Genomic DNA, 18,779 nt, shown 5'->3' on the forward strand with positions numbered 1-18,779 from the left:
TCTTTGTCTAATCTAGTTTTAGAAGTCCCAAGCAATGGTGCTTCCACACACTTCTCTTGGGAGGATATTTCAAATCCTAATTAGATTTTCCTAATTTAGGCATTTTTAAAAATTAATATTCAGACTAAATTCTCCTTTTAAAAAGTCTCATTGCTATACTCAAGATATAAACACTCTACGTGGAATACATGAGACAATAAGCACAAATTTGCAAGCATCATGAGTAGATTTGTATTGCTATGAAGGAGCCGTTATAGTATCCTAAGACAGATCAGTGGCTGGCCGCCATCAGCCTGGGACAGGAAACTGAAGATGGGTGTAAAGTATTCAGTATGCTAGAAACATTATAGAGCTACTGTTTTCCAAAGAGCTGCCCTTCTCCAAAGGGCATGCTTCCCATATACTATTCCTATACCCATCTCCTAATTTGGCTATGTGCAAAAGAAAAGAATAGATACCGAACATGTTTCTTGTAGATATTATTTAATGGGGATAATGGAACCAATATCACCAGGGCCAGACCAGGAACACAGATCACCTAGAACTGAGCAACACGCATTCGGGAGTTGTTTATTTTTTCATTTCAGAAGCTGCATCCTACAGCAAAAATGTTTCAAAGGAGGTTGAGACACACTGATAACACATTCAGCCATTTGCCGTTATTCTTCTCCAGCTACACATATCATTATAGAAGATCCTGCCCTTCATTGTCATTCCTAGAAGCATCTCCCTGCCTGGCCCATTCAGTATTCAGCAAATTGTATTATATTTGCAAGGCTAATGGGTAACCTCCACATGCAGTGAACATATCCAATTCTCATCTTGTTGTCATGTATTTCAGTGCCATGTAAACTGAAGAACTTCACAGTGTGTCTTTGATTCACAATAAGCTATCTTTCTCCCCAACTCAGTGTCCCAAATGTATCAGTCTTCACCACCCGTCTCCACTGGCTGCTGATTTCTACTTGTGCATTTGAGAATCAGGTAACATGTGCTTCGCAGATTAGAGGAAAGATGCTCAGCTGGAGTAAATTGCTGTAGCTCCATTAACTCCAATGGAACTGCACCAATTTACATCAGTTGAGGATCTGGCTCTGTCTTTTACTCCCCACTAACCTCTGCCCTCATTTTCAAGTATGCAGAAGAAGTGCTTGTGCAGGAGGTAGCACTGACCTTGGAAGGTATAGTTTTTGATGAGCAATATTCCTCATATCATGCATTCAAGAAGGAGTTCCACTTACATGGGCATTTCAGACTTTGTGGTCATTAAACCTGAAGGGCAACATGACTAACATTTCCTTTATTCTGAGTCATCTCTTTTTAAAAAAAGGAGAACTGGCTAACTCAGACTTAGTATGCACGTTTATCCTTCATCTCCCATTAAGACCTGTAAAGTTATCTCCTTCTTTACTTGTTTCCGAAGTTCCACTGAAGAACGCTTAAAGCTCCACAAACTGTTAGTTCCTAGAGCACCCAAACATGCAAGTTACATTCTATTTCTCCAATACCTGGACCCAAACTGGACACAAGAAAAATCACCATCTTCGTTTTCTTCATCACTACTGTCCCCAGACACATCAGAAACGGCAAGGAAGAGGAGGGAGAAAGGGTTGTCGTATATACTACCGCAACAAAAGCGACAAAGGCCATCAGAGAACAAAACAGATTTTAAAATGAAAAGACAGCAAGTAAAACTGCTATAATTTTCCTTTATAAATTATCTGTCAAAAATCTTCTTCCTAAACATGCAGCAAACAATGGTTAATACAATCCATGACATTAGAAAAAACAAAATTAAGCTAACATGCTCCATGATGCTACTGACTATGAGTTATTCACATATCAAAATAAAAACACACACACACATCTAATGAAGTAAACAAGGAAAGTCTTTAGAAAAATTACTGCATAAATGGAAGCCCTTCAATCTCACTGAATACTAAAAATCAGAGCTCTGAGCTGCTCAACTGAACCACAGCATTTGCAGAGTAAAATGAGAGCACCAGAAAGACTGTTTGTTGGTTTCTCCCTCCTGCAGAGGATGGGGGATCCTGGAAGCAGCTGGCAGAGGGCCAGGATAGTAGTACCTGTCTTTGCTGACAAAGAGGAGCTAATCATTTAAGTCTATACACTAATGGAGTCAAATCTGACATAGTCCAGCAAGCAAGAGCATTCAACAAACCAATTGAAGATCTACACCAAGTTAATTACAAACCAGGAGACCTCTTTGATAGACTATCCAGCATGAGTGACTGAACTGCAATTTAAACCAAAGGAAGATAGTTTACCAGTGAGGAGGGGTGGAAAGAAGAATAAAAGGAAGGGGAAATGTATAACGATATTGCTACCTTTATGCCAATTATGTTAAATATCAAACACCGACAGAAAAAGGTTTAGTACTTTGGCAGCCAGGGCTTGTTAGCAAGTCAACGTATTAGCTCAACACAAACAGAAAAATCAATGCTTGGTAAGTAGAGTGAGCTCAGTACAGAGACAAGTTCTTCCAAACGGCATAAATGCACCACACCCTGCACTGCATATGTAATAGACACTGTTTGTGCTTGTGAATTACCTAGAAGGAATCCTGTTTAGGAAAGAAGAACGCCTGCTCAAGGTACCGGGCAAAGCAGTGGACAAAGGTGGACCCACTGTTGTGGACCTCTGTCTGGACGAGCTGAGTGGCACAGCTTGAGGACTGGTAGCCATGACTGGAGGACTTGGTGAGCTAGCTGGGATGGAGATACTCAAGGAGCGTGGGATATGAGAAGCTGAAAAGCCCCAGGGGTGGGTGATGGTATACGGGTGGTACCTCGGAGAGGATGGCTGGACTCCAGAAGGACTTGCTGCTGTGAGATGAGGGCTGACAGAAATGGAAGGCACAGATGTGGTGGCAAGTGAACTGGCTGGTGGGGTAACAGATGAACCAGTCATTGGCACGTGGCTTGAGAAATTGTTACTAGAAGCTGGACTAGTCCCATAGAGACTAAATCAATTAAGGGAGGGGAGGAGGAAAAAAAGCAGCCATTTAGGATACACAGAAGAAGGGCAAGAGAGACAAAATTAACAACAGAAACACCTCACTACTATTAACCATTCAGTATATGTATATTCCACGTAACACATCACATACAATGCTTTTACCTACTGAATCTCATTTTAGGCTATTTGCAATATTTAAACAATGTATCAATTTCATTGCTTGGATTATACATTTAGAAGTTAATTCGTCTGAGGATCAGGCTCTTAAGTCAGTGAGGCTCCAATTACGTCATAGACTCTGATTCTAAAAGTCAGAAGGGACTATCATGATCATCTAGTCTGACCTCCTGCACGTTCCAGTCCATAGAACCTTGGCTACCCTTTCCTGTAATAGACCCCTAACCTCTGGCTGAGTTACTGAAGTCCTCAAATCATGATTTAAAGACTTCAAGTTACAGAGAATCCACCATTTACACTAGTTTAAACCAGAAAGTGATCGTGCCCCATGCTGCAGAGGAAGGTGAAAAAATCCCAGGGTCTCTGCCAATCTGACACGGGGGAAATTCCTTCCTGACCCCACATACGGGGATCGGTTGGACCCTGAACACGTGTGCAAGGCCTACCAACTAGACAGCTGCAAAAGAATTCTCTGCAACTCAGAGTCCTTCTCATACAGTGTCCCATGACCGGCTGTTGGAAATATTTGCTGCCACAGATCAGCTACATGCCACTGTACACTGCCCCATCATACCTCCCCTCCACACACTTATCAAGTTCAGTCTTGAAGCCAGTTAGATTCTTTTGTCCCCACTACTCCCCTTGGAAGGCTGTTCCAGAACTTCATTTCTCTGATGGTTAGAAACCTTTGTCTAATTTCAAGCCTAAACTTGTTGATGGCTAGTTTATATCTATTTGTCTTCAATGGAACTATATCAATTTACATCCGCTGAGGATCTGGCCCTAATGACCAAATGTGCATTTAACCATGGGCGTCCAGTCAAAAGCAGGAAGAACCTGCTGGTGCAGCAGGATGAAACATTTTTTTTAAATCCTCTATACCAAGGGTAGGCAACCTATGGCACGCGGGCCAAAGGCAGCACGCGAGCTGATTTGCAGTGGCACTCACACTGCCCAGGTCCTGGCCACCAGTCCGGGAGGGCTCTGCATTTTAATTTAAATTTAAATGAAGCTTCTTAAACATTTTAAAAACCTTATTTACTTTACATACATTTAGTTATATATTATAGACTTATAGAAAGAGACCTAAAAATGTTAAAATGTATTACTGGTACGCGAAACCTTAAATTAGAGTGAATAAATGAAGTCTCGGCACACCACTTCTGAAAGGCTGCCAATCCCTGCTCTATACTTATTGCTTTTGTGCCATTTCGAGGCCCATATGAAGCAGAAGACATTAAATGTGAGAACTCAGGATTTGTTTACACTACAGCAGCATAACTATGGCACTGTAGCTATGCTGCTGTAACCCCATCGTTTAGACACTACAGCAAAGGAAGAAGTTGTTCTGTCACAGTAGTAACTCCACCTCTTTGCGGTAGCGAAGTTGACAGAAGCATTATTCTGTTGAGCTAAAATATCTACACCAGGGGTTAAGTCAGAATGGCTACATAAGGGGAGTGTCATTTTTCACACTCCTTGAGCTACATAGTTATATCAATCTACCTTTTAAGTGTAGACCAGGCCTAAGGCTCCCCTTACCCACGCTTACAAAACCAACATTCTAGTGTATCCAAAGTTACCTGGATAAGGAGCTGGAACCAAAGGAGCCCACATTACAGAATATAGGACTTGTTCCTGGGTTGGAGCCAGTGTTTAGAATCAGATTTCTGTCAGGTGACCGGGCAGCTGCTGCAATTGGCTGGGATGTGGCTGTCAGGCTGGCAAATGGGTTTTCATCCCTCGACTGGGTGGACATCATCAGAACTTCCATTAAAATCTGGCCAATCAAGTCCTTAAAATCTGAGAACACTGAAGAGGACAGCAAGAAAATTAGGGACCGCTGTGGTGATGAGGATTCTCCTGAGGGACCTCGGTGGTTAACCCAACCAAAACATTTTCTTCTATTTCCATAAATTAAATGCTATTGTTGCCAATAGCAATAGACTGGGTTACTTTATTTTAACAAAAAATTATCATTTGGTCTCTATCATCTCGGGTTTTGAGAATACAGCAACATGCAAGCTCAAGGTTTGTGGAGAATGTAAAGAACTGTACATGGTCTAATGTCATTATTGTGGACATTACAGATAATTTTCTTTTTAAGCTCTCTTGTATTTTCCTTCCTTTTCTCAAATAAGGTCACAGAATGTCAAGGGAAAACACAAGTTTAAATTAGCAATGAAGTGTTTTGGTATCTAGTAATCGGTCATTTAAATCTGACAAAATGGTGATCAATCTAATAAATAGACAGCAGACTTCCTTAGTTTTATTAAATGAACAGCAGCCATATCTATTATGAGGCAATATTGAATACTTCAATTTAAAAGGGTTTTTGAAAGATTCAGAAGCATGGCAACGCTTGCACAATAGTTTCCCAACAACAGATTGATCAATTTTTTAAAGGCAGTTGACTTCAATGGGAGCTGCTGGTGCTCAGCACCTTGAAGGATCTTGCCTTTGTCCATGTACTGTGGCCCCATTGTAATTGGCACCTGCTGATGACAAATGTATTTTGTGCTCAATAACGTCTACATCAAGCAAAAAACGCAGCTAAAAAAGCTCAAGCATCACTGCAGCATCAGTTATATGACTGCAGCCGAACAAAAACCTAGAGATGAAGCTGGACAACAAGCCAGCCACACCATCTTAATGTTTGAAAACGAAGACATGACTCCTCCAATCTGTTCTTTCATACCCTAACTAGCACAATGCGAACGACTGAAGTTCCTACCTTCTTTTGGGTTCTGCTTAAATTGCTCAGAGAACGAAGTGAGGAAGATGACGTCTCTGTCTCGGTCCTTCCAGGATACTCTGAAGATCTTACAGACCAGCTGTAAGGCCTGCTCCTCAGATACTTCCGATCCTGATGGAGGCTCCTTGTTGAGGGAAAAGGGAAACATTTTTTGCATTCATTTTGGTTTGGCTAATGCAAGTCAAAGTTTCAACAGGGACAATATGACACCTTAAATCAGCTCTGGTGGCCAAAAGGAAACAGGACAAACAAAACCCACTACTTATTATCCATTGATTCTGTAAAGAAAATGTTCTGAAAGACTTCTTGCCTGTCAGTTTGAAAGCCACAACTAGACTCTGGTAGCAGATTCTGAGTGCTTATGAAAGGACAGTCATACAAGTATCAGAAGATATTTCAAAAAGTAAAATTATACAAAGAAGAATTATAGGAGAAATGAAATAATGATACCACACAACAATATGGTGCTAAGCAACTGGCATACATCATATTAGAAAATAATGTGGGAGGAAGAAAAATTTTAGCCTGGATACTGGCACAACTCTCTACTCTTACAAGGAGTTGTATGTTCATTTTAATTTTACTTAACATCCACCCAGAGCAGACAGGACCTCCACTTTTTAAGATTTCATCTCAAAACAAAAACCTAAAGATTTTCCCGTCTTTTTAATCTTTGTTTTACCAAAGAAAGACCAACAAAAATAATTGTGTCCATACAACAGTTAAAAACCATTTCCAGTTAGCTGGCTTGCTGAATGTTAAATACAGAGGAATGCTCTGTATTCATGGCCCGATCCCAGCTCTTTGAAGTCAGTGGGAGTACTTCCATTGACTTCAATGGGAGTAGGAGCAGTCTCACGACACAAGTCAGTCTCTCTTAAAAAAACTTAATTCTACATGGAAGTTCCACTGTAAATGAAACTGCAGTTTGCACACTGTGATGCCTGGAAGCAACTGGGAATTTCCAGTTGCTAGATGAGACCTGAATGAATGTTAACAGGTCTCAGCATATTTAATAAGTACTTTGTCAAACAGAGAATACAAAAAAAAATAAACTGAGAAAATTAATCCTGATACCAAGTGAAAACTTTTGGTCATAACACTTGGGGAGAACTGTTACAAACTGCTGCTTGCTCAATCTAGCTTTTGTTCCACCCAGTCTCAAAGCTTTGCCTCTCTTTAGAAAGAGGAAAGAGCAGGACAAAGTACTCAAGGGCCTGCTTCATTCGTCTCCTCCCTTCACTTAGTAAAGCCATGTTAACTGTATTCAATTCCAAGGCAAAAGAAGCTTCTCTGCCGTTACTCCCATCAAAAAGTTGTCACAATAAATAATTGCTAACACAAAGAATGAATTACGGTGGTTTTACAAAGGTGATGCCAGATTTTGGGGGGCATAGGTGGAAAAGTAGCTCGAGAAATAAGGGAAGCAAGTTTCAGATAATCATCATCTGCAAAGAGGGAGGAATTAATAGTGTTTAAAACTCTTTCCAGAACATATATCTAACCAGGTTTCAGAGTAACAGCCATGTTAGTCTGTATTCGCAAAAAGAAAAGGAGCACGAAAGCTTATGCTCAAATAAATTAGTTAGTCTCTAAGGTGCCACAAGTACTCCTTTTCTTTTTGCATATATGTAACCAGCAACCTTTGTTCTCCATCATGGCTGGCAAGGCTAACTGTAATTAGACACAAGAATCACTCAAGAACATTGAAAATACTTGTTGCATAAAGGTCACTGATTTCTGCCTAAAATTATTTCTTCTTTTTCTCTTTAGCACTTCCCAGCAAGAACCCTGCACTTGGAGCTCTATGATGTAGGGCACGTTCCACCAGTTCCCAAACACTTTTTGTTAGGACACACTGGTTACTGGATTGGTGACTGGACTGTCCTCACCCCACTCTCCCTAATTCCATCACACCAAAACCCAACACACTTGCCATCTTTTCTATTCTCTTTCCTTCTCATCAGCAAATGCTGACTTTCTAATGGCAACAACTGCAGCTACTGACTTAAGCAATACAATTCACCTGATGTGGTCTGCATTGGAATAGCCTGAACCCATATGCCTTTGTTCTCATTTTACCAAACATCAGTTTCCAATGCATGCTAAAGTTGTCAATTACACAAAGTAAACGGGCCACATCACAATGGCAAAATACCAGCAAATGCGATTTTAAGCCACAACAGTTAAGAGATGGAAAAAGCCTGTTGGATCAAAGCCCATTCTCCTGGAAGAGTATGGCATAGTTATCAGATAGAACACATCAGGTATTCAGCTGATATTGAGCTTTTTTAAAAGTATCAGGATAAGTCAGTATCTTTTGAAGAAGTTACTCTCTTTAAAAAAGAAAGGTTGGCAGGGGAGGGAGAAAATTCAACAAACTGGAAAAAACTGAAATATAAAATAAAAATCTGATTCAGGTTAGCACTCAAGATCCAGCAGAGATTGCCTCAGTTTCCTTACCACTCCCACAAAAGTTATCCACCACTATTGTTTCACATTTTTCCATCCCTCCTCTGCAGCCAAGAAACAATACGCATGCCTACAGACCTCAAATAACCTAAAAGCTTGGGCAGGATATGGTAACTTAGTGTGAATTCAATTAACAACTGTAAGGTATGTAAAATTAAACTGGTACTATTTTATTTCACACAACACAAGAACCTATAGGGAATTAAACCCCAAACTCTTCTGCTTCCTTTTCATGCAAACAAAAAGGCTTCAATACTGACATTATCAAAATATCAAAGTTATTCTAAAATAATGCCCACATTTTCCATGTAGAAGGAAGGGAAGGAAATTTCCTACTTATAAAATGGTTTTGGTGTGCCTCCTTTCCAATTCATTCACTCAGAGGAGTCAGAAGGCTAAAGAGGAATCAAGCCAAGTTTTCAAAGCTTCTTCGTACTCTCCACTGAGCCCCCTATTCAAGCCACCCTTGATTTGAAACTACTTATTTCACAGCAGCACAATGAAAGCTGTCTGACTGCCTGGCTTGCAACTAGAGACTGCTCAGAAAAATTAGTTCTGCATCAGGGTTATTGCAACATGGCTCAAAGCCAGACTTTCACCAACTGAGTTTATTAATGACAGTACAGAGGTAAACAAAGGCTTAGAAGGAGCACTGCGAAAATTGTTGGTGGAAGCTTCTCCACACCCACGTTAAGGCCACATTTCTAGCATTGGACCCAAAAGTCAAGTGATAACCTTGGAATGAATCTGACCTTTGGGTCTGGTTCCCCCCGTTCTGCTCTTCAGGGTCCCATCCCTTTCCTAGATGTGTGGGAGAGCTAGCTGCTCTTCTTTCTCTCTTTTGTAATAAATAATAATACCTAACTCATATAATGCTTTTCATTAGGAGATCTGACAGTGTTTTACAAAGGAGAACATGGTCTTCAAAATTATATCAGTTATTTCCTGTAACAAGTGTTTGCTTTGATCTAATCCCATCACAGAAAAACCAGATTTTGAGGGTTAAACTAATTTTATTTCAAGGTATAATATCCCTCCCAAGGTCTCGAGAGCATTTTTCCCAGAGTCCATTCACTGGATTGCTGAAGCTATTGTGCAGAAAACACTCTGAGACCATCCAGTTGCTTGCTACAAAAGTTCATTATCTCATGAGTTCTGTCTTTTTTAGGTTTGACCGGGGAATTTGAGGACGGGAGTGTAGTCAGATGATGCCTGAAGATTGGGTACTTCCCCTCAAAAACATCTATATGGCACAAAGGTGAGTGATCCAATGAAAGACAGATTAAGAGCAATACTGTATATTGCTCTTCCACCAATCTGACTATTGTTCCACATCCTTTGTGGGGGCCTACCAAAGATTGATTCTGATTAGGGACATTTCTCTAAGTCTGATTTAAAACTGCTAGCGGTAAAAGGGAAAGCAAGACATCTGCACGGGAAAAATTGAGAGCAAAGCCAGTATCATAATGCTCATCTATTAGTCCATCTGCCTCACTAATACAAGTGAAAGGCAGTAGACTGAGTCTAAGCCAAAGTCTTCGTAAAACAAATCTAATACTTTATGAAACAGTAGCATTCATTACGTTAAACAAAAAACAGTCATGCTTTAAATTTAAACGTTAAGTTGCATAATCCAAGTAAGCTCGCTTATAAAATGTGAGAGCTAAAGGTCACAATACAGAGTTTCTACAACTGGCCTAAAATGAAACAGACTCTGGGACTAGCCAACCTTATCAATCAGACTCCTTTTCTCTCTGCGATCATTCTCATCGACCTCCATGTTCTCTATTCCTGAATCTACATCCACCTGGGACATACTGTAAGAGGAAAGAACAGAAGAGCCCATTAATTGCTGGAAACCCGAAGATAGTTCTTTATGAAGATGCTGACTAAAGGAGCGTTCTCTTAAATGGAAACTGCTCAGGAAAAAGGACGGATGCATGGGAATAGCCAGATCCATAAATGTGGCAATTAAGTTACTAGTCAGTAAATGGGTCTGCCTCTCACATTATGTTTGCTTTAAATACAAGAAATATGACAATGAATTTCTTAAGCAGGGAAAGAAAAATGTACAGCCATTCCATCCTACAATTTATTTTGAATACAGTTAAGTCACACCTATCAACATGCTGGTCACTTGTGATGTCTAGGATGACCCTCTGTATTGTAACAGTTTAGGAGAAAGTGACTCCATTAAAAAGACAGGACAAAGCACAAGGTTACACACTGTAGGAAATAATACAACATTTTAAACTTGACCTTTAACATGGTTGGGAAGGGAAGATAAAGAGTATTTTCTTTGTACATATTTAGATGGCCTGTAGTGCAATATCTGCCTGGTAGTATAAGCAGCATTCTTTACCTTTTCTCACAGGTGACACTATCAATATCCATGCTCTGGGACCGGGAGAGAGACTGAGATTGTGTTTCAAGGCTGTTAGATGGGGAACTGCTGAGCGAACTCACTCCTTCACTGCTCTGGCTTCGGTGGGCTACTCCTAAAGAAAAGCAACAACCAGATTAGTGCTGCAGAGAGGCAAAGCCACCACTTAATTATCCCGTGAGATCCATGTAGTTTTTTGCAATAATTTCTCAATCCAGCTATTAAGGATTCCAGATAATGCATTACAATATTGTTGCCACTGAATTACTGTATGGCCTCAGGCAAGTTTGTCTGTCTGTATTTCCTCTTCCCTGTCTGTAGAAGTAGAGGGAAGAATGCTTACCTGCAGCATGAACTAGAGAATGGAAGCTTAATTCATGTCTGTGAAATGCTCAGGGTTCCCTCTAAGAAAAGCACTGTTTGATTTTAAATAAACTCTTTGTGTTCTGTACATCTGAGCGATATGTGAAGCTGTGGTAATTCTATGTTTTAACTGTACCAAGGTTTACATATTCGCAAGATTTACATGTTGGCAGTGATTTATACCAGAGCTCAAAAAGAGGACTACAGGAATTTTTCCTCATTTCCAACCTGCTCAGGTAAGAAATATGGGTACGTCAAATACACTTACCCAGCTCAATAACAGCCTTCTCCCATCCCTCCTCCTTCCAAAAAATTGCACTGAATGCAAATGCCTGAAGGGATCAATGTGAGAGCACGGTAATCCATACTGATGCTTTGATACAATTTCCCTACAGGTTTGTGAGGTCAGCCAGTTTTTAAAAATTAATTCTAAAGTAAATAATGTACATGCTGTTAACAGACAAAACAAAAACAGCCCTCGGGCTGTAGAAAGCGACTGACCAAATCAGAAGAAGTGTCTCACAGCAAATTGTTGCCAAGTTTTCAAGTTCATGGAGTCATTTATAGATATATTATTAGATATGTGTAGGTATCACTGTGTGTCCATCCATCTGACCCCATCCCTCATGTGGATAGATCACCCTCAGAGATGCACTCACACAAGCTAATAGTTTGCACCAAAAGCAGTTTATATGCAAATCCATTTTTGCCTTTGTGGGTTGGGCAGGAAGAAATAAGGAATTTCCCTCTCTAGGCCTCTCTTCTGCAGAGACCAAACTCTCCTGTCTGAGGCAGGTTGGATACGGTTACCTCTGGGTCCCACCAGTGCAACCCCAGTCCACCTTCCCAAGCAAGGAAGAGAGGAACTAAGCTCACTATCAAACTCTGATCACTTGTAAGACAGTGCTATACGATGTCAAAAGACTGCCAAGTCATCCCAACCCCGTCTGTTTATCTATCTTCAAATGAACACAAAAGTTTTAGTCTTTACTGCAGAGTTAACCTCAGCTGTGACCTGAGTGTTCCTCATAAGCTGGTTCTCCTCCACACACTAAAACCTCCAACCTGAGTTCAGTGATGCTTTCAACCCAAGCTAGCGGGCCAGTCATGGAGTACAGTCTCAACCCCAAGTGAGGCTTTCGCTTGGGTGGCATCCTGCCCACTTAGCAGTGAGGATGCAGGCTAAGACCATTCGAATGCTGGTTGTTTTCTCATGATTCCTTCCATGTGCCCAGAAGGGGAAACAAGTTCTCCCACAACTCAGTGGGAAAGAACCAGTGTGGCTCAACTTACTAAAGCACAAAGAACCACGGGATATGCCCCAGATATCCTAGAAATGCAAACAGATGAGCGCAGCACCAGCGAGGATAAAATAATTGAAGTGCAGCTATGCAATATGGCTAGGCTAACCTGGGTGCCAGTCAGCCAGGTTATCTCTGATGTGAAGGCATGCACACCACCATCCTAGGGTGTAGGGAGAAATACACATATAAAATTCGTATTAATGCAGAATAAACCTTGGATTCAAACTACTGAAAGCAGACTGAGCGCTACTGACATCCATATAGAGGTCAACGCTTAACTGCAGCACGCTCCTAAAATTCCTGTCTGGTGATGCTGGGTCAGGGAGAGGGGTGTTAGGTTAAGTCTTGCCTACTAATAAATTATTAAATTACAAACTGTTACTGTAGCAGTTCTGTGGTATTATACTTGTGTGCTGATAACTGGGCTCTTTGAAGACCAAGCAAAGAAAAAGGTATTAGCCTGCTTGTTTAATATGAAAGCAGCAGTGAATTCCACTCCTGTAGGGTTTTCCATCTGTTATTTACAAGACATTCCTCGAACAGTATTAGGTTTCAGGTTAAAAGCATAAAACCAGATTGACAATCTACTTTTAAATTCTAGCACTGGGTCTGTTCCAGCACTACTACTAAAATCTGCAGTAGCTTCTCCCATGCTCATGGCAGTATCACGTTTTCAAGTTAACAATGTGGAGAGTGAAGTAGAACAGATCCAGGATTAGGCCATTTTTTCTGCAAGTGGTTTGTTTTAGCAGTTTCTTCACAAAATATTTCAAAGCCTTGACACAAATTTCAACTTCACGAGAAAATCTAAACCGCAAAAATAAGGCCAGCCTGCAGAAGAATACAATTTGAAAAAAAAACAAAAACCATTTTGTTTCATTTGGTCAAAATGAAGAAAAAGTTAAGTAAAACACTTCTCAAAACTTTAAAAACCAAGCATCTGGTTGTATCCACACTTTATAACAAAATGTTAGCAATAGCGATTTAAATGGGGTTGGGCCAGATTCTCTTTCTACACACGAGTGTACATCTGGAGTAATTCCATTGACTTCAATGGAGTTACACTAGTATAAATTAGTTAAGTAAGAAGTTGTCAGATGTCCTTGTTTCTAGCAGTTTCTTTGTCCAATATGGAAAAGGACTTTTGTATTTTTAAATCCATGTTATAAACATGGTATGGAAGACAGTACGCACTGTGGCATAATTTGGCTAAATTGTCAAAAAAAATCCCTATTCAACTTGGTCAGGGACCTACACTAGAAACAACCATATGGTTATTGTTAGAAAAGTTTCAGCTGCAATGCAGAGAGGGTGTCAATAAATCAGCTCCACACCTACACACTCAAAAAGTACCGTGTTGGGGGAATCATGTTATAATACAGCATGGTCCCATCTATCAGAATTTGAGGGGATACTATTGTATCTTAACATGATTCCGATATACACAGTAAATCTATACATTGAAACAAGTAGCCAAAAATAGGGCATATTTTGAAAAGGGTCACAGTTGTAAGAAAAGGGGGACTTCTGGCAACTTAAAGACTAACAAATTTATTTGAGCATAAGCTTTCATGAGCTACAGCTCACTTCATTGGATGCATTCAGTGGAAAATACAGTGGGGAGATTTATATACACAGAGAACATGAAACAATGGGTGTTAACATACACACCGGAACAAGAGTGATCAGGTAAGGTGACCTATTATCGGGGGATGGGGGGTGGGACGGGATGACACCTTTTGTAGTGATAATCAAGGTGGGCCATTTCCAGCAGTTGACAAGAATGTGGGGGGCAGAGGGGATAAACATGGGGAAATATGCACTATAAGGTGGGTAGAAAGCTGGCTAGATCGTCGGGCTCAACGGGTAGTGATCAATGGCTCCATGTCTAGTTGGCAGCCGGTATCAAGTGGAGTGCCCCAGGGGTCGGTCCTGGGGCCAGTTTTGTTCAATATCTTCATAAATGATCTGGAGGATGGTGTGGATTGCACTCTCAGCAAATTTGCGGATGATACTAAACTGGGAGGAGTGGTAGATACGCTGGAGGGGAGGGATAGGATACAGAAGGACCTAGACAAATTGGAGGATTGGGCCAAAAGAAATCTGATGAGGTTCAATAAGGATAAGTGCAGGGTCCTGCACTTAGGACGGAAGAACCCAATGCACAGCTACAGACTAGGGACCGAATGGCTAGGCAGCAGTTCTGCGGAAAAGGACCTAGGGGTGACAGTGGACGAGAAGCTGGATATGAGTCAGCAGTGTGCCCTTGTTGCCAAGAAGGCCAATGGCATTTTGGGATGTATAAGTAGGGGTATAGCGAGCAGATCGAGGGACGTGATTGTCCCCCTCTATTCGACATTGGTGAGGCCTCATCTGGAGTACTGTGTCCAGTTTTGGGCCCCACACTACAAGAAGGATGTGGATAAATTGGAGAGAGTCCAGCGAAGGGCAACAAAAATGATTAAGGGTCTGGAACACATGAGTTATGAGGAGAGGCTGAGGGAGCTGGGATTGTTTAGCCTGCAGAAGAGAAGAATGAGAGGGGATTTGATAGCTGCTTTCAACTACCTGAAAGGGGGTTCCAAAGAGGATGGCTCTAGACTGTTCTCAATGGTAGCAGATGACAGAACGAGGAGTAATGGTCTCAAGTTGCAGTGGGGGAGGTTTAGATTGGATATTAGGAAAAACTTTTTCACTAAGAGGGTGGTGAAACACTGGAATGCGTTACCTAGGGAGGTGGTGGAATCTCCTTCCTTAGAGGTTTTTAAGGTCAGGCTTGACAAAGCCCTGGCTGGGATGATTTAACTGGGAATTGGTCCTGCTTCGAGCAGGGGGTTGGACTAGATGACCTTCTGGGGTCCCTTCCAACCCTGATATTCTATGATTCTATGAAATAGTTTTACTGTGTGTAAAAAGAAAAGGAGTACTTGTGGCACCTTAGAGACTAACCAATGGCTGTTACTGTGTGCAATGATCCATCCACTCCCAGTCTTTATTCAAGCCTAAGTTAATTGTACCCAGTTTGCAAATTAATTCCAATTCAGCAGTCTCTCATTGGAGTCTGTTTTTGAAGTTTTTTTGTTGAAGAATTACCACTTTTAGGTCTGTAATGTCACAGTTATGTCTCCATAACACCCCTTAAAAAGTGTTAGCTTTTTCTATGGGTTTGCTGGGGTCTTAGTTCTCAGAACACTTCTGATAACAAGTACAGATTTAGCTTCCAAAAAGAACTGAACTATTGACAAAGTGTAATGATGGCCCAGTAACTTGATGGGGATGGAGCAACCCTAAATTAGGATGCACTCCTTAAAGCTTTGCCGTGCTAAGGGCAGATGAAGAGACACCAGCTGACAATTAAGTTCACCAACTGGTTACTCTCAAAGCCATCTTCTACATCAAAAATAGATTTTGTAATGTTAATGTATAACTGGAATTTTGAGACGCTTTCTTTGGATGATTTGAAATACATATTGCAGAGCTCAGTTTTTAAATCTTCTAATTTATTTATGGAAGCTAGTGGGGATGTTTATTTGCTCTTACTGCTAAACTATGTCAGTCTCCCAATTCCCCAGGTTAGGTGGCTTGAAAGTAATCATCCGATGAAGTGAGCTGCAGCTCACGAAAGCTTATGCTCAAATAAATTGGTTAGTCTCTAAGGTGCCACAAGTACTACTTTTCTTTTTGCGCATACAGACTAACACAGCTGCTACTCTGAAACTAGTTATCAATGGAAATCAACTCTTCTGTTAAAAAAAAAAAGTAGATAAATAATTAGAGTGAACCCAGCCAACCCTCCCCATTTCAGCATGGAAGCAGAAGCTTTTGGGCAAAATCTGTGTGTGGGCAGAATTTTATAGTCACTATATGTTTGTGCATTTCTTTTTATTTCACTGTATAAGTTAAAAGCCACATGTAATGTAATCATACCTTCTCAATGTTAGTTAACTAGTTAACGTCTGCGCAGCTTTTTGAAGATTTAAAGTTCCACGTAAATGCTAGGTATTAACAGAGGTACCAGTAGGTTCAGATTTGCAGGAGACAGATATTAGAGCTCTAACTGCTCTCTTCTGAAAAGTATGGCAGATTCATGCAGCAGGGTAGAGCTGGAATAGCCACTGTTCTGTAAATTCAACGACCATTTTGGATTCCATCCACTTACAGGGTAATCCCAAAGCAAACTAATAGTTTTAAAATTACAAACTAAAATAAGACAAGATAAGAAGGAACAGAACAAGCACTCTGCTTTAATGAGTACGATTTGAAAACCATCACCTGCCAAGCCTGATCAGGTAGTGTGTCCAAATCCTGCTTAGCTGGAGTACTGTGGCCTCGAAATGGGGCCTTAAAAAAAAAGGAGAGTTCATAGAAGAGGGGGTGATAACCGCTCTCTCTTGAGAAGGAGAAAAAGCAAACCTCCATATCTCCAGGAATAGGGCATAAGCCTTTAACCTCTGAATCAAATGGGGTTGGAATGCAGCCTAGTGGCCAGAGCATAGCACCAGAAGCCCAGACTATTCCTGACTCCACTTCCCTTTGTGCAAAGTGCATATAATACTTAACTTCCTCAGACAGGTTGTGTGTCTGAAGTGTACTCTGAGATCATTAGAAGAAAGGCATAATAGATGTGCAAGGTATTATTAATTAGCATGTATACCAGAAATACAGTTAAACTAAGATTAACAAAACATCCCAGTTCTGTGGCTGAAAAGACAAGTATGTTCTATAGAGTGGTATGAAAACACAGAAGGAATATGTAACTCACTCCTGTTAAATTTACCATGTAAATCGTGTCAGTTGTGAACAAAAACAAAAGAAGTAAGTAAGTGTGGGTTAACAATCTATGTTGGGCTGAAGCTGACAATTAGCATGTCATTTTTAACAGCATTCTCAGCCAATTAAGCAAAAAGAAAAGGAGTATTTGTGGCACCTTAGAAACTAACAAATTTATTTGAGCATAAGCTTTCATGAGCTACAGCTCACTTCATCAGATGCATTCAGTGGGAAATACAGTGGGGAGATTTATATACATAGAGAACATGTAGCACTGCTAAGGGATTCCTGCAAACTGTATAGCTTTAAATGAGCCTTTGCTGATGTGAAGCGTGTACAGTGGATGCTCAGCATTGAGCAACACTCTCAATAACCACCATCAATTTTCTAGTTTATCTAACCCCCCATCTGATCTGAAAAAAAAAATTGAACATTGTTTCAGTAATCAGTACTATGGAAAGTGAACACTGTACTTTAACTAGTGATTTTATGCTTTTGGCCATGACAAACCAACAGCTCATGCATCCCTAGGCTCTGGGTGTCTAGAACAGACTAATAAATTTGCCAGACTGACCTCCCCAGGTAAACAAACTGTGACCCATGAATCTCTCAATGCCAACTGGTAAGAGGGTTACAAGAATATCCTGATTCTGGTTCACCAAAGAAGGTCATGTGAGTTCTTAAATGAAAAACAGGGTCACACTGGTCATTAATATAATTGAGAAATCTAGGTACAGATACTATGTAAAGAGTTATGTACGTATACTGAAAATATGTTTTAAAGTCTGTATCAAGGCAGAGTTACAAAGGCAGACAAGAGATATTTATTCACCTGTCTCTCTGACATACAAATTAAGCATTGCAAGATAACACAATGGGGAATCATTTACACAGATAGTTAAGGGGAGGGAAGGGGAGTGTGTGTGAAATCAACAAGGAGGCAGCACACTGAGAATAAGACATGGCTGGTGATCCCGACTCTGGGTACAGAAAGTAAACTTTGTACGATACAAAGAGAAAGTAAGACAGATACCTAGGAAGTAGGTGTACCTTTATTCTTCACCTAGGAAATAAAGGACAGCGCATTTAAAGTGATTAAAATGGGATCTCTGCCTACCATACTGGAAGGCACTGCAAAAGACTCTGGGTGAGATAAGAACTCTTTAGACAGGCGGTTAGCTTGGTAAATTAAGATTAGTCTCTAGGATGATTATTATGATTTTATTTTATATGTAACCCCCTTGTTTCCATTATCCTTATGGTCTCTTGAAACTTTGATAATACACTTATCGTTTTTGCTATAAGTATATCTCAGTTCTGTGGTGTGAAGCTAGATGCTGATTCCTAGTTCAATCAGGCAAGCTGTTGTATACACTGCTCTCTTGGGGACCACAAACCTGGTATTTCTGTGAGCATTCAGTAAATAAAGGACTGGACACTACAAGGGAACGCTTCAAAATAATTCAGGGACTGAGTTATATTTATTGTTAACCTCCAAGGGAAAGCAAGGGCTGGAATAGCCCAGAGTAGATTGTCTGTCTGGCTAACAGCAGGCTGGTGATGTCAAGGAGCCAAT

At 40.6% G+C, this 18,779-nt stretch overlaps 1 protein-coding gene across 4 annotated transcripts in view; it reads right to left on the minus strand.

The window, feature by feature from the left end:
- Nucleotides 1–18,779, minus strand: part of UBE4B (ubiquitination factor E4B) — a 67,238-nt gene that overhangs the window by 33,902 nt on the left and 14,557 nt on the right. For 2 of the 4 annotated variants that reach the window (XM_073316798.2, XM_073316799.2), the window contains 5 exons: nt 10,746–10,881; nt 10,113–10,200; nt 5,891–6,035; nt 4,740–4,968; nt 2,573–2,983 (listed from right to left, as the gene is read on the minus strand). In XM_073316798.2, the coding sequence (XP_073172899.1) occupies nt 2,573–2,983; nt 4,740–4,968; nt 5,891–6,035; nt 10,113–10,200; nt 10,746–10,881 (1,009 nt within the window). Of the gene's footprint in view, nt 1–1,508; nt 1,623–2,572; nt 2,984–4,739; nt 4,969–5,890; nt 6,036–10,112; nt 10,201–10,745; nt 10,882–18,779 lie in introns of all 4 variants that reach the window. The other 2 variants (XM_073316801.2, XM_073316800.2) reach the window with 2 other exon arrangements.

This window comes from Lepidochelys kempii, chromosome 18 (assembly GCF_965140285.1).
Source record: "Lepidochelys kempii isolate rLepKem1 chromosome 18, rLepKem1.hap1, whole genome shotgun sequence".
Taxonomy (NCBI): Eukaryota; Metazoa; Chordata; order Testudines; family Cheloniidae; genus Lepidochelys; species Lepidochelys kempii.